Source organism: Nomia melanderi, chromosome 3, assembly GCF_051020985.1.
Source record: "Nomia melanderi isolate GNS246 chromosome 3, iyNomMela1, whole genome shotgun sequence".
Lineage (NCBI taxonomy): Eukaryota > Metazoa > Arthropoda > Insecta > Hymenoptera > Halictidae > Nomia > Nomia melanderi.
The window spans coordinates 7,618,514-7,635,982 of NC_135001.1; the positions used below are offsets into that span (position 1 = coordinate 7,618,514).

The window sequence follows — 17,469 nt, forward strand, 5'->3', positions numbered from 1 at the left end:
AGACACAGGATTTTCCGTGAAATGTCAATGACTCGCGACTTCGCGGATGATTCTATGCGTTTCCCATCGAAGCACAGCGAAAGATGCACAATGAGAGGCGGCAAAAGTATGTATGTGATTTTCCATCTGCCGATAGCCGTACGTAGATTCAATATTTACCGTTTCTCCGTTGATTGCACAAGTACTCGGAAGACAAAGGACACCGTGTGTAATGAGCGGCATAAGTGTCTCTTTCTTCTGTACTTAAAACATCTCTAGCCGATGACTTCACTGCGCGTTTTATCTGCATATTATGCAAAGACGGATAGTAAAAGTACCACACCGTCCGACACTGCACTTTATTGCAATCTTTCATCTTCAGCCTGTCAACTTGCTGATTTCTCGGCCACGAATACAAATGGGAATGAGTTGCCTTATGATAAATATAATTGTAATCAATTTTAATACCGATGCGCAATTTAGCGTCAGAACTGTTTATCGAGACGTTCGTCTCGAGCCGTAAAACGAATCTTTTCACCTTGAATAAAGGATGAAAGATCGTTGTATCTTCCTCGAGATATTCTCAAATATAGTACTCTATTATTATACAAATTTTTTTTTATCATTCTTTGTTATTGCTAACCGATGAATGAAATATAGTTCATTGCTTTTTATATCTCGTCATTAGTTTTTCCTATCAAACCGTACAATGAGCTGTACTTGTCATGAAACTAAAGTTACAAGTAACATGTTTCTACATATACAAAATTTGTACAGTCCCTAATTAAGAATACATTGGTATAATAATTAGTAGTACCTTGCTAGATTACTTTTAATTAACACTAAAACTACCGAACAGGTCAAAATGAATCATTCCTAATTTCTCTCTTTTGTGATTATTACAAACATAACAGATTCTTCTCTGAGAAGTTATTAAAGAAATTAATTTGGTAATACGCAATCTAAATCGTAAATCAATTAAAGTTTTAATAGATGCACTCTTGCACTTTCTATACAGGAATTTCGAAAAGTCAATTTCAGTGCTTGGTAGTTCTAGTGTTAACATTCTTTTAGTTAACAAGTTGTCTCCAAGTGTAGTCATATATTTTAAATTAACTTTTCGACTTTTCCAATAACGATTATAAAATTATCTGTAGAAAATATCTCAGATTCAATTGAGGAAAAATGATTAACACTAGAACCACCAAATGGGTTAAAATGATCCATTTCGTGTCGCTTCCTTTGCAATTATGGAAAAGGCACAGGCGATTTTCTGAAGAATTATTCAATGAATTGATTTAGATAAATACAAGCTAGAATATAAGGAAAGTGGACACTCGATAAATGTATTTTTATACATTTTATAAAGAAATACTAGGTAGTTCTAGTATTAAACTGAGACAATAATGTTTAGATGAAATATCAAGAGGTGCCATTTAGCACTTTCGGTAGAAACAGCCTTAGTAGAAATAAAATTCTTCGTTCGAGCGCCATGTTTCATGATTAAATCGTGCTGCGAAGGGTGAATTCGACTCCGAATCGAGTCTCGAACTCGTTATTGCTCCTTAGACCCCGTGGTTTACGTTTGCCGTGAATTTACCAACGAATCCAGGAGCGGTCCCCGTTTCCAGGTTGCGCGGTCGGCGTCGTAGAAATGTCAGCGCGGGATCGCGAGCGGATCGTGGGACGCGTCGAAGCGCGTTCGCTTCAGTTACGCCCATTTCGGCCGCGCAGATCTTTCTTCCTTTTGCAACAGCCAGCGCAGCGTCAACGCGGCACGGTGCAGCGCTCACGAACACGTGGACGCGAACGAGATTGAAAGGAAATCGATGTCGACGCCGGCACGCAATAGTCGATCCATTAATACGTTGAACGCCGCACGATTTCATAGAGCAAAATACACAAAATGGAAAAAATATAATATTAACCCCTTAACTTGCACGCTCGAGTTAATTCGAGCGCGCTAAACAGGCCAAACTGTGAAAATAACAATGTGAAAGCAAAGAAAAAAAATCGTTTTATTGATATTTATCATTTACATGGGATTGTAAGCTATAACTCTTATTTATTCAAGAATAAAATATAGCCTTTTTCCATAGAACAAAAGCGCAATATATTAAAATTGATTTTTTTTGGCCGGTTCTTTTCAAAAAAACTGTGCGTTAAGGGGTTAAATCATTTGATTGAATTGCGTTATTATTATCGCACATTCATCTAGCTGAACATCACCACATTAAGTAGCATTATTTATAATATAGAAATATTTCTAAATAATCGTCGTTTAATTGAGCGAATTACAGTAATTCGATTTGATTGGGGGTCACCGGTGACCCCTACGACATTCAACGTATTAAACCGTTCGCGAGCAGCGTTGCGCGTTTGCGACGATCAACGCTTTGCACCTCGCCTAAAGAAATTTGAATTACTTTCACGCCTGTTCGCATCTAAATCGTGTGACCCATGGCGTAAGGCGTAGGAACTTGACACGACACTTCCCTCGAATTCTACTTCTATTTTATAAAAACGATTTGTCGCATTTAAATGGAAATGCAGTTCTGACGTTGACACTAGGACTACGGACGATTTGAAGGTCAATTTGTTAATTGATTGTAATGATTTTGAAATATGTTGTTAAGGACATGCTTTTGAACAACCTTCTCCTGTATATCTTGTCACCGCAAGTCTTTAGTTTCCAAGATAATCGCGGAAAACTTTTGCTACTATTACTTCGAATTCTGTATTCATGTACGAGTTCGTGAGAGAGTAATGAAGATATTTCTATTTACTTGTATTTCAGTTTACGTATTATAAAATCGGCGTTCGTTCATTTAGATCTTGAAAATTGGAGACTGGAAGATGAACAAATGAGATATATACTTGAACATTTACCAAATGTGGCGGCTCGCGTATAGGCACTGTAGAACTGCAGCACCCCCAATTTTCATTTGATATATCGATAACATTTAATATAATGAATCCTTTCTTCTTTAATTCTTTCTTTACACTCGTACAATATATAATCCTTAAGCTTAATGTCAGTAGTCAGCCCTCAGTTTATGAAAAACATACAAACATTTTTAAACAAAGGCTAAAACTTTTCTAGAGCAGCATCCCCTTAATTTTAGCCACAAGCCGCCATTGCAGATAACGTTTCTAGAAATTCAATATGCGTCAGATTGACGTATTTCGTAAACTTACTGTTAAGAATTTAAAGAGAAAGAATAGTTCGTTTTCATCCATCCAGCAATTGCAGTGTTAACACGTTCGCGGACAGTAGAAATTTTAATGAGCCGCAAAAATAGAAAATATGCAAATGGCATACTCCGAGGGTTAAAGTGCATAATAATTTCGAAAAATTAAGGCTATAACACTGAAATGTATAGACCACATTCTCATGAATTTAATTATAATTAATTATAGCGTTCACGTCATTTTGCATCACAATGGAAATGAATGCTATAGCATTCACATCCGCGAACGTGTTAATAAAAATATTGTGATTGCGAAGATTACCACTGAACCAAACGCTGGCTGCTAAATTAAACTGTTCGCCGCGAGTGTATTCGCACGCGGCTACGCGAAGCGCTCCGCGTTTTATCTCGGGGCCCGCTCTACTTTCCATTTTAATTGCGAGCATCGCCGGACTTTCCGATGGAATTTGATACCTGGCGGGCCGGCGACGCGACCGGCGCGCTGGACACCGACTATAAATGGACAGACGTTGGACGGGACAAACTTTTCGACACCTTTCTTTGCCGAGGTTGCTCGATCGCTCGCGGACCTCGAGATTTTCTCGTGGACGCGGTCGTTTCGTCTCATACGAAGATTAACCCTTTGCCCTACAATGTCGTGTCAGAGTCGTGGCGAAGATTTCAAATAGAATTTAATAAACATGAATATTATTCGATTCGTTTGAATGCAAATTACATATTATTCCTCCGTTATCAATGATTATACCTTAGAGCACACGTTGACATAGAATAAAACTGGAATTTTCATTTACTTTCAATAAATTATTCATAAATCATTTCGTAAGTTTTGTCAATAATTGTAACAGAAGAATTTAGGAATGAGTCATTTCGATCCATCTGGTAGTTCTAGTGTTAAGAACCTCGAGAATCCGAGGAGCTCTAGAAAATTGGATGTCCTGGAAAATGGAGGCGTGGGGAGGCTGGGTACTCTAAAGTATCGGAACACTTGGAATATTGGAAAATTAGGAACACCGAAGGCGCGTAGAACTCCCGGGAATTAAGAACGCGTAATTGGGAAGCTCGTCCGATCGGAGAGTCCGCGTGTTCCGTGAAATTGGGAATCCCTTGAACTTGAGAATCTTTAGAAAGTGGGGCGCTCGCTGCATTTGGTCCCCGTGAAATTATAACACTGGAGATATTAGGAAATTCGACAAATTGAAACTACCAAAGTTCCGTGAGTCGAAAAATTAAAAAAAATTTGAAAACTTTGAAAGATTGAAAGAAAGATTCGACAAAACAATGATAATCGTTTAAAAGAAAATCACAAAGCAATGAATAACATTGAAATTTCACAACGCTCGCGAATTGACTTATGTCAAAGTGACGAACTCGAATGTTTTCAAATTTTAGTACGTTATTTCATGAAATCTCCTTGCTAATTTCGCGGAGTTGAGCGAGTGAACGGCTCAATGAATATCCGAATAATTAAATGCTTGAAAGAGAATCGATTGATCGGAAGAAATGATAAAACACCATGTTCGAGCTGAACGGATCGTTAGAGATAAAAAGTGAATAAATGATCGTTCGCTTCTGTTGAACAGGTATCCCGAATAGGCGCCGAGCCACGGGACAATGAGAGCGAAAATAACTTTATCACGGCGATTGCATCGAAAGCAAGCCTCCTACATCGTTCTCGCGCTCGCGGGAGGGCCGAGCAGCAAGAACCGGTGTCCTCCGGCATCATTTCCATCTTCCATATCCGTCGGAGGAGCCAAAGGTCTCTTGGAATACCGGTACGCCCGACCTAAATGTACGCTGCATTGATACATCGGTACGTGTAATTGAAGAAAGGGGACACATTATGTAAGTTCGATGACATTGCCTCCGTTCTGCACACATGCCTTACCGTTCTCTTTCTTTTTCTCTCTGTTTTCTTCGACTTTCCTCCTTATATACTTATTTCTCTTCCTTTCTTTCATTTCAGTTTCTTTTTATTTGATCTCTATTGAGATTGTAATGCATATTATAATATTATAATATTATAATTATTATATATTATAATTCTTATATATTATAATTATAATATATATAAACTAAATTTGGGAAATCTAAGTGTTATTTATTTTTTTTAAATATAAATTGAATATTACTTTCCTATTATCAACTGTTAATCTTTACTATTATTTACTTTACTTTATATATTCTAATATTAGAATATTATAATATTATAATATATGATATATATTATATATTATAATTATTATATATTATAATTATGATATTATAATATTATAATATGCATTACAATCTCAATAGAGATCAAATAAAAAGAAACTGAAATGAAAGAAAGGAAGAGAAATAGGTATATAAAGAGGAAAGTCGAAGGAAACAGAGAGAAAAAGAAAGAAAGAAATTATTATAATAATTATTATATATTATAATTATAATATATAGTATATATCATATATTATAATATTCTAATATTAGAATATATGAAGTAAAGTAAAGTAAATAATAGTAAAGATTAACAGTTGATAATAGGAAAGTAATATTCAATTTATATTTAATAAAAAAAATAACACTTACATTTCCCAAATTTAGTTTAAAACTGTCGACACTAGCCTGACACAGTATTATAGGGATTAAAAATCTTCGATGTAAAATTCTTGACACTCGGCTTTTTTTCCAAGTTAGAACAATTCGAAGTCGAACGAAGAATTCACCTAGTTTCCTTTCAAAGCGCGAAGACTACACTTTCGCGCACTTCGTGTTGAATCTTTCTCGAGAACCTTTTACCGGAGGACAAGATAAAAAGCGGAGATGACTTTTTCTCTTGAAAAGTTTGGAAGTTCGCTGCATTGTTCGGATAATCCTTTAACAACTCGAAGTATAATGGATTCAACGGTGAAGTCTCCTTTGTAAGCAGTCCTAAAAACACGTTATACAATTCCTTGTTCATCTTTTTTTCGCATTTTGATGAGAACGGTCGGTGATGAAATGCCGCTGTTATTAATTCAATTAATGAATCGGAGCTAATACTGTCAATTATGATAAAGATTATAATTTCTCAATAAAATAAAATCCTATCGATTTGCAACAGGCCAACATAATTATCCTCGGGAGGTCGTCCGAGCGAAAGAAGTCATTAATATCGGCAAAAACTCAAAGTAAAAGTAGAAATCTCATTTACAAGAGACAATGATGGTTATTTTGAAAAGGTCACCTGCGCAAAAGAAGCCATTAACAATCGTAGAAAATTACAAGTAAAAGTAAGATCGTCGCAATGAAACGAGCCCCTGGCGATATGCAACCAACTTCCGCCCTGAACCAAACGGTTGCTCATATCAAGGGTTTTCCAATCTGTATCTCCCATTTTCACTTTAACCGTATCGTTTACAGAAAAGGAGAACTTTAAGTGCAGCCGAGTGCTCCGATCAACTCTAATTATCGCGACATCATTTTCGTCGTTCAGCGATAACTTATTAATCGACCGATCGAATGAGCTCGTTCGTGAAGCCAAACGAGCAACCGTCCGAAACGATCCGAATGATGATCGAACGATGAAAGTTCGAGTTCCTTTTGTTTCTAAATCGACGTAATATCGGTCTAATTATCGCCGGTGACAGGATAAACGCGGTACGCAAAGAATCCAATTCATTTAACTTTCCTTCCTTCTACGCGTCGATGCAAAAGCAACGAGACTGACTTTCTATTCCACCGTACGAACCGTTGCACCAGGGAAATGATCGCGGACCGTATGGTTTTTCCGATTTATAAAATTTCAACATTTTTGTAATAAGAAGACCGCGAGTAGCCGTGAATAACCGTAAAACTTGATTTTCCGCATGAAAAACTTGTGCGTTAAGAACGGAACACTGTGAAAGTGACGGAAAGAAAACACGTCGATTCCTGAATTCTTTGAATTGACGATTCACAAATGATACACAAATCTCACAAAGTAATTACAAATGTGACAGTACACGGAATTCCATTGATTAATATTAATTGAATCTTGTTTACTGATTAAATCCTATCCCTTTTAGAGGCGATAATGAATAAGTTATTCGCCAGTAATATACTCTGTGATTTATAATCATTTATTTAATCTAATTGGACGTATCACATCTGTTCAACCAAACCCCAGCGATTAGCGTTACGTAACTGCTATCTCGAACGCGACGAAACCACGGCTGACCAATTTGTCAATGATAAACCTCGCCGCAGAATGAGATGATCGAAGAAAGCGTGGAGAAACGTTATGCTGCGTTTACACTAATCGAGTAAATATTCGGTTCAGTCGTTCTACTAGTAATATTAACGAACTCTTGAAAGCATTGAAATCTATAGTCGCAATTCAAGCTGTAAGAGTTCAAGAGTCTGGAAGAAGAAGGCTCTTAAGAGTCTTGAAGCTTCAAAGACTCAAATTATAACCCACAAAAATTAAAAAACATTTCACTTTGCAATCGACGGGTGACTCTCATTCACCGCCAGATTTCATACAGTAAAACCATAAAATTTGATATTTAATATTATACCTTGTATAACGCATCAATTTGAGAAATATTGAATTAAAATAGCTTTTTCCTCTAATGTACATAATTTCTCTTCCAGTTAATTTACAAAATATCGTCTTTATCTCATCAGAAAATGTTCAAATATTTCTACTGAAAAACTTCCGAATGCAAAGAGTTAATAGTAAGTTATAAATGGTAAATTGGTAAATTTAAATTACAAATAGTTATAATTAACTTATAATTTAAGTTACTAATAATTACTAATAATTTAACTTACTTCTTACAGCTTTATCTCATCAGAAAATGTTTTCTCATCAAGAAATATTTCTAGTGAAAAATTTCTGAGTGCGAAGGGTTAAAAGGTGGGGAGGCGCGAAAAAAAAGATTCTTTTTAGAGAAGCGTAGTAACATAAACGTTGGAAACCTCTGGTGTAAACGCACCATTAGGCGATTAGGTCTGCGCAGCGTTAAATTAGCGATTCATAGATTGACATGTCCCGTTGCGGTATGATCGTGGATCTACGGGGTCGAGCACCGCGTAGGATAATTCTATGATGGGCCGTGTCATTAGGAAGAAGGAGAGAGCGGGACCGGCCTTGCGCAACGGGCACAGGCTCGCCGCAAATGTCGTCAAAACCGAGCCCTCCAATTAAGTCGAGCAAAAGTGTTCTTATCGGTCTAATTAGCGAGCAGCCGCTCCGACGACGCATCTCGCCATCCAATTTTCCGCCCGTGCCTCCGCTCGATCGGCTGTCGACGGTGTCGCGATTCATTATCCCACGGCAATCATGAGAATCTCTTCTCCGCTTCGCGACAGACGCGCGTATTCTTTAATGATCGCTTCTAAATTGACGAGAGACATAAGACACGCTTTAAGCCCCGGGATGCTGTAATTTAGCCGCCCGGAATCGCGCTTTCGCAACATTTCGTTGGATCATATGGATTATCTCCTGACGAGCTGTAATTTTCAAGCTAAAAGGAATTTAGCTTGGAGGATCATGTCACTGGAGGAGCTGTGAAACGTAAGTTTAACTAAGAGTTTGAAGAGAAGTTTAGAGTCGGCTGGTAGAATTAGTGTCTTGGGTCTTAGTTACTTTATCACTTGTTCTTGCTACAGATTCTTATTACTTCACACTTTGGTGATTTACTTACGCGTTATCCAGTTGCCCTAGAATATAATGTAGTTTTTAATGTAGCTAGAAGCTCGACGTGGTTAAAAAAGTCTTAGTAGACGAAGAGACTCAAGGTCACTTACAGAAAAGTTTGCACAAGGAGGGGATTGCTTTCAGGTATAAGAGAAGTGATTGGCGTTGATGAAAAGAATTAGTTGCAACGAAAGTTTAGTTGTAGTCAGAATCATAGTGAATCAATGTAGTTGTCAGTCGAGTTGCGTGTTGTTTTTAGTTGTCATTGTAATTTTTTGGTGATAATCACGAGTTTTTGAGACCTTGTCGACAATTAGCCGATGATTACTTTGTATTTCGTATTTTCATCGTATTTCTACACTGTTTTACAAGTTTCTCTTTTATTTTATTCCACCTCTTCGAGTTCCTTTTCGGGGTTATCAGCTGAATCTGTAATGGTCAGCTATTAGTTTAGTTTATAGTCGAACCTTTCCGACAGCTCTGACAAATGGACGACCTCTAAGAGAAACCCGTTGTCCACCGGGCCTGACTTTTACTTTCTTGCAGAAACGATTGAAAACGAGCGCATCGTTCGCTGACGCAACAGCCATCAATAAACATTTCCCCGTGCATTCCGACTGCTTGTATCGCTCCACGGGAACGGTACCGTTTTCTGCGTGAAAGCAATCGCGAGCGTGGTTCTCGTAAATCGACACGATTCCCTGTTGAGAACCGGCGAAAGGATGAGCTACGCAGCGTCCAGTTACGCGAGAAGCTCCTGTAAACGATCGCCAAACCTGAACGAGGATGGACGATCGTCGATCGCCGTTACTATTAAGCAATTAACTAGTAACGAATCCTCTGGCTTCAATTCTCGGAGATTATAGATTAGAGATTAGACATCATTGGAACGATCGACGAAGTTGAAAAATTATGAATTAAAGGCTGTGGCTTGGTTACTGATATTCATTTTTTATTAACACTAACCATACCAACACTTTTCCCACCGTAACTAGCCAAATAACTAGCTACAAAAGAGAGATAAACAAATTACATGACACATTTTTTTCGAGGAAACAGAAACAATAGGAAGGATGAAAATTGAAAAACTAATTAATCGGGCAACATAGGAACTAATATAAAATTAAATGAACAAAAGGAAACGCAAAATTTTAAATCTGGTCATTTTTCCGGTTCCCGGTACGGTTAGTGTTAACTAACTCTTCTGATTTTTGGGAATTATTCAAAAAATGCTCACTGTAATTGATGCAACGATTTGTGGGAATCTTTGGTGACATGATCGACTAAAGAACTAATAAAGGAGAAAGATTGTGCACTAAACCTGAGAAATAACTGGAAAACTTGACTACTACTACGAGATGAACTGGAACGGTAACTGATCGAAGTGGTTAAGCATCGATGTTCTTTTAGGAGCATAAAAAGATCTATGGTTATCCAAGAGTACATTGGACTTCTTCGTTGTGGTTTACAGTTACGAAACGGTTTGGAAATTCTCTGAAAAAAGTTGTCCGAGGCGAGGAACGTAACGTCGCATATGGGTCAAGACCTCAAATAATGAATAAGGAATTAGAGAGAACCACTGTTCGGCCATTATTGAATTCTTATTGAGAAAGGTCGGTGACTAGTCTTCCTCGTGACGGTAACACGACCTCCATGTTGGAACGAGGCCAAAACGAAAATCCGACGTTCCCCGACGAAGAGAGAAAGTTGTTTTTGTCATTTCGGTGTTCCAGATCACAATGGCTCCACGGCAGATTCCTCGCCGATTACTAAATAATCTATACCCTGTTCAGATTAACATCCAGTTTGAGATCGAAGGAACACCGACGAAGAAGAAAATTTGATAAAAATAAAAAGTACATACTGTCCTCCAAAGGAAAAAAACGGATCATCTTTTTGACGTTCGTTTAAAGTATTGAATAAATATTCATTCGTTATTGTATCTATTTCGTGACATAGAATTTAGAAAGCAGAACTGGAGGATGATCGTATCAGAAGCTAAAACGAAAATTATTTGATTCTCCAGATAAGGATTATAGTTGACTTCCTCCGCGGTAATTTATCTTTAAGGATTGCTATTAATCGCTGAAAAATGCGTTTGTAATGTCGTTCAATTTAAAAGGTAGCATAGAAGACCCGTAATCTAGCGAGCGATCGCTAAATGGACCGTTTCCTTCGAGTACCATTCACGTCACCGCGTGAATGCGTCGAACCCTGTGATCCTATCCGGAGACTTCAATGCCGGGAAGTGCTTGTGCAACGCGCGTCGCTCTGAACCATGAGAAAATCCGGCATAATCGACAGAAAATCAAACAGAATCCTACTGAGTTATTAAAATATTACTTCTGACCTGTCCGTTCAAACATTTGCGGTTTTATGTTTCAGTGATACCAAATCGAATCGAATTAACACGGCTATTACTTTAACACTAGAACTATCAGGTGGGTCAAAATGACCAATTCCTAATTTCTTCTTTTAGAATGACTGCAAACCTGTAGAATGACTGTAATACCTACACTGAAGTATAAACCAATTGAAATGTTAATAAATTCACGCTTATAGCTTTTATAAAGACATTTTCAAAAGAATGTTTAATTGCTCGGTAGTTCTAGTGTTAAGAGTATGATTATACGCTTAAAATACAGGTAAACCGTATGACATCTGCGGTGCTGGCTAATTGGACTAAAACAGAGATTCGCAAATTTATCCAAATTTGAAAAAGCAGAAATATCTAAGTACTTTCTTTTACATTAGATCACGAAATTGTATTTAGTAGAACAGTTTCACTAAACTACCGACAAAATGACTGCCATAATCCTTTGCACTCGACAATATTTCTTGTTATAAATATTCATTATTTTCTGGTGCAATGGATATTTCTTGTAACTAACACGAACACCAATCTTGTGGAAATTAGGGAATAGAACTACTTTATTTGAATGCTCCATGATATACTATACAAAATATAATATTAAATTCTAGGTTTTACAATTTTACTATATTGAATTAGGTGGTCACTGATAATCGCCTCTCAAGTGCAAAGGATTAATAACGATATCGCTTACAGTAATATTTATTATTACATAAAAATTATAATAGAAGCGTACACTTTGTCATAAATGATAAACATATAGAAAGATGCTACCCGAAGTTACTGCGTACCTTTAGAGATTAAAAACCAAATAAAAATCTTCTTTATAGTAAGTTTCGTTATACTAATATCTAAGGTTCAATAATGTCAACCTGAACAGAGACTTTTTGTGGTATCATCTTATATAGCTGAACATGTGATATATTGTTAAAATAATGAAAACCGTTTGGTGCTGCCATCTATTCGTGGCATCTGTGAACCCCTTTATATACGCATCCCTCAATACATAGCTGATGATTTATAGTTACACCTTTTCTCCTTTGTACACTTCACTATTATTCTACACAAAAGATCGTATAAAATTTTATGCAAAATCAATTTAAGCCCTTTACAAATACTTCATCCGATGGTGTCAAAAATGAAATAAAATGTTCTTAAATATTCTGTAATTTTTAAATTTTAATTCTTTAATTTTTTATTGCATTCTATTTCTCTATCACTATCTATACATGTATGTTATATTGTTAATACATAAAATTTGAATTTTATTCTTGAATAATTTCGATGATCACATCAGTTAAATGTCATGGTCGCCGATTAAATATTAAAATAAAATATGAATCATTTAGGAACCGTATTGTTGTAAACGAATACACTGATCCAATAAAAATAGTATAGTGTCATCTTGTATACATATATATATAACATATATGTTATATGTACATATGTGTGTTAACACGGAAACCTGTTTTCAATAATCAACGCCGGTTCCCGAAGCCTCAGTATCGTTTCAGCTGGCGAGGACATCACGCACGATCGCCATGAACGCTCATCTCGTCAAGTCACTCTTCTTTGTTTCAGTCTTTAACCTTTTCCACGATAATTTCGCGCAATACGTGCCACCTACGCCCACCATCGAACCGCTTCTACCGAAAGGATTGCGAATTTCCATCCCTCGTAAGTTAATGTTAATAACATCCAGTATTCATTATTCATCGACATCATTCACTCAGAAAATTATCGGAGAAAAATCTTTCGGTAGCTCTTCCTTCCAATGTTAAATTAATCCTTGACTGAATGTTTAACACGAAATGCAATATATATTCGAAAAGAATAAACGAAAAGATAGGATTATCAAATGATTCATTACAGAAAATATGAGTGGAGCGTACATTGCTCAATTGTTTGAAATGGGAATTCCAGAGATTCAAAGATCTAGAGATGGAAATACAAAACGGCTGCAATGAGGAAGGAATTTTAAATAACGTAGTTTGCAAATATGTAAATTACAGTACCAGATGTGCTATTAATCTACCGCGATGAATGGATTTTATTATGCAATTGCTGTTTACCGAAAAATTTCTAATTTTCGTTTATCGACAAAAATATTCTGATCCGACCTCTACGAGTTAAATCGCGCGCAGATTGCGCCTTGTCTATCAATAAAGTCCGCCTACTTCTTTGATAACCGTAATTTGCGCCAGAAACAGGACTCGGGGAATACGAGAATTTTTAATCTTCAGATAAACGTGCAAATAAATTGAAATATTACGTAAATCGTAATTCGATAAAGCTTTTATTTTCCTGTAGATAAAACTTCTCAGAATGTGAATGATTCGATGTACATTATGAATTCAATGAAGTCGTTAAATTAGTCGCGATTAACACGTGGTATGCCATCGGGGTCAGCAGTGACCTCAACCAAATCGAATTACTAAAATTTATTCAATTGAACGATGATTATTTGGAAACTTTTCTGTATTATTAGTAGTACTACTTAATGTAGCGACATTCAGCAAGATGAACCTGCAATAACAATAACAGCATTTCAATTAAATAATTTGATATTAGATTATTTTCATTTTGTATATTTTTCTCGGCAAAATCATGCGGCACTCAAGGTGTTGATCTACCTGGAATAACTAACGAAAGAAATAATCATATAATTAATGATCTCTTTCTAGATGAGGATGGAATTTCTTTGGTCGCCTATCACGTGAAATTCAACGAGGATTTCTACAGCCTCGAAGCGGGGACCATCGCTGTGGATATTATAAAAACTAAAAATGGCCGCTGGACTTACGAGGATCGCAGGACTAAACTGAAACCTGGGGATGTCATTTATCTATGGGTTCACGTGGTCTACGAGGGTCTTGGTTACAATTTACTAGATCAACAACACGTGGTCGACAGTTCGTTTCCGTTGCAAATAATTCACTCTCTTCTGCACGATATTTCCAATTACAATGATGAAGATTATTACTCGTCCATAATCGACAAACGATGCAGCATGATTCATTAATCTGTTAAACAAGTGAATATAAAGTGAATTCTCTATGAAAAGAGAAACTAAGGGAACGATGATTAACGATAACGTTTTTGTATCATTGAAAAGTAAATTTTCCTTCAATTCCAATTTTACTAAACTACTTAGTTTCGATATAGGTAGTAACAATATTTTATAATATATTATTTTTATTATTAGTAATTGTATTATAGTTTTATAATAATTACTATACTAGCAAATTTGTGTAGTACACTCAGAAAATTGAAAATTTTTACATCACAGCAATCTAGTGATCATTAACTTCTTCTTGTGCAATCATTTTTCTATGTTCACTGGAGATGCTACCGATAACTGAATTAAAAATATCATTCCTCCTCCCAGAGTTTTATAATTACGACGGCACGCAAGCAGGCGGCGGAACGCCTGGCGGAACCTGCACCGCAAATTCCGAAACGAGGATGTACATTCGTGACAAGGAGACCCAGGAACTAAAACGCTCCAACGTGTGCGCTGGCCAATTGATCTTCGAGGAAAACTTTGACTCGCTCGATCCTAATCGATGGAAGACCATTGAACGTTTCTCGCCATCGGTGAGTATAGCTACCGCTAACCGGTTCTCGAGTGTCTTATGTACATATTCCTACTGTCAAGATAAATAGAAAGAACTGTTCAATGTCCAGTATTTTAGTTAACGAACAGAATTCACGTAAAACCACCACTGAACGCTGAAATTCTACAAATCGATGCAGATCCATTGCATCGGTCGATGGAAACATTTTGATGATTCTAGTTTTTAGATTTACTTTAGTAGCTCGACTGTTCGCTGGCTAAACCAAAACTAAATAAAAACGAAGAGAGAAGTGTTCTTCGTACACAGAACACAAAACAAGTGAAAATGTTTGCATCGAACCAACAGAATAAAATCTTATTTATTCGTTTCAGAACTACGAGTTCGTCGTGTACATGAACAACGAAGAGAACGTTTATTTGAAAGACGGCGCGCTGCACATTAATCCGACACTCGTTAAAGAGAAGTTCGACTTCACATTTGTACAGGATGGTACCTTGACATTAACTAAGTAAGAACACGATTTTCTGGATGAGTTTCTTTTTCCTGCATCATTCGAATGGCGTTTCATTTGTATATTTCGTTTGCCAGGTGTACAGGCCAAGCTAACACCAACGAGTGCTCACGTACTGCGAGAGCCTGGGACATTTTGCCTCCTGTTATCTCAGGACGACTGAATACCAAGCCGTCTTTCAGCTTCCTGTACGGGAAAATCGAAATTCGTGCTAAATTACCACGTGGCGATTGGATATACCCCTGTACGTTGAATGTGCAATCCGAAACGAGTATTTACAATGTTGTGATTATTGTTCTCATTTTCACGTATTCCGTTTCAGTGCTCACTCTAGAGAACGAGGAGATTTCGGCGAACGGAACCTCCTTGTGTAACATCATAATCGCGAATTCGTTAGGCAATCCACTACTTGTAACAACCAGTAAGCGAGACATAGGCGGCCATCTGCTTCAAGGCGGCGCGCACGCAGTGAACGTGCAGGGCAATACAGCACAGGACAATCGCATGCAATTACCAACGAAGACGTTGGATTCTCTGTGGTCCGATGATTACCATGTCTATGAACTGGAGTGGGGGAACGGATACATCGTTCTTCGGGTCGATGGCGTACAATATGGTGAACAGAAGGTGCCTGCTACGTACGATGTTCCAGTAAGTGTTATATTGAATGAACACGTTTTGGAACTTTGAGTTTAGAAAGAAATTTATTGTACTATCGATTAATCCTTTGCACTCGAGAGGTGACTCTCATTCACCGCCAGATTTCATACAGTAAAATCATAAAATTTGATATTTAATATCATACCTTGTATAACGCATCAATTTGAGAAATACTGAATTAAAATAGCTTTTTCCTCTAATGTACATGATTTTTCTTCCAGTTAATTTACAAAATATCGTCTTTATCTCGTTAGAAAGTGTTCAAATATTTCTACTAAAAAACTTCCGAGTGCAAAGGGTTAATAGTAAGTTATAAATGGTAAATTAGTCAATTTAAATTATAAATAGTTATTATTAACTTATAATTTAAATTACTAATAATGACTAATAATTTGACTCACTTATAATTTAAATTATTATTATACCAATACTTATATTCAGGTAAAAAGGATTTACACCTATTGTTAGCAAAAACTACATTCTATATGTTTTATGAAACATTAATAATTTACTTTGCACACGCATCTACGTTTGTCCATAGGTTTACATTAACATCGGCTTAGGAGTCGCAGGCCGCGTTGTTTTCCCCGACGGCAGCAGAAGCGGCAACGTCCTGAAACCGTGGAAGAACCTGGGCGTGAAGGTACTTCCAATCGAATTTCACCTGCCAGGCTATCGCCAAAGTAACGCTAACAGTACAACACTCTCCATTACAGGCGATGTACGACTTTTACACCGCTGACAGCGACTGGTTGCAGACATGGAAGCAAGGGGACGTTCAGCTTTTAGTAGACTACATCAAAGTACACGCTCTGTAGACGTTTTTGTAATACTAAAAATTAAAATAATTGAAATACTTCCACTAATCTGAAGATGACTTCCCGATTAGCATGCAGTATTTAGTCATGTAACAGCGAACAGGTTAACCCCTTGACTATTTACTTCCGCTACTGAGCTCCTGTAGTATTTTACTATTAACAATTTGGAAGAAATATAACAAAATTCTCTGCCCTACTTTAACTGGAAATTTCATTTGAAGGTAATAAATTGATAATAGTAAGTTCTTATCCTTTGATCCGTGAGAAATAAACAACATTGAGTTTGGTTAAATTGATCTAGAAATCTTCATCACGAGTCTCACTCGTCAATGTATGGCAAGGGATTAATCGGTCCATCGTGTACCATTGTATTCATCCGCATTTCGCTAAGGTACACGAAACAGGTGAACGTCAAAACGGTGGCGGCGGTGGTACCAAAATGGCGGCCGGCATAGGCTGCCGGAAAATGACGTCAGGGTGGAAACCCGAGCCCAGTAGGTCAATCAACCACTCTCCGCGGTATCCGTAACGTCTTTGGTAATCGTAGGAAGCTTTCGGTCCATCCTCAGGCCGGAACACGAAGGACATCTTCTTTCTGGTATCCGGCAAAGCGACCAATCTCAAGAGTCCCTCGATGCTGTTCCGTGGCCATTCCCGCAATCTGCTGCCAGACCAGAGTGCCCGGAACATTCCTGACCATCG

The 17,469-nt window shown here is 37.2% G+C and overlaps 1 protein-coding gene across 1 annotated transcript; it reads left to right on the top strand.

The window, feature by feature from the left end:
* The first annotated feature begins 12,681 nt into the window (after window positions 1-12,681).
* On the top strand, window positions 12,682-16,815 carry B-gluc1 (beta-1,3-glucan recognition protein 1). Its single transcript, XM_031987421.2, has 8 exons — window positions 12,682-12,877; window positions 13,885-14,112; window positions 14,589-14,797; window positions 15,150-15,286; window positions 15,367-15,533; window positions 15,612-15,940; window positions 16,491-16,592; window positions 16,666-16,815. Exons 1-8 carry the CDS (start codon window positions 12,742-12,744, stop codon window positions 16,765-16,767), a joined length of 1,410 nt encoding a protein of 469 aa, XP_031843281.1. The 5' UTR covers window positions 12,682-12,741; the 3' UTR covers window positions 16,768-16,815.
* Window positions 16,816-17,469: the final 654 nt, after the last annotated feature.

Coding starts and splice junctions, on each gene's coding strand:
- B-gluc1 (XM_031987421.2), top strand. CDS start 12,742: ATGAACGCTCATCTCGTCAAGTCACTCTTCTTTGTTTCAGTCTTTAAC. Junction 14,113..14,588: donor TCAACAACACGTGGTCGACA/GTTCGTTTCCGT, acceptor TCCTCCTCCCAG/AGTTTTATAATTACGACGGC. Junction 14,798..15,149: donor TTGAACGTTTCTCGCCATCG/GTGAGTATAGCT, acceptor TATTCGTTTCAG/AACTACGAGTTCGTCGTGTA.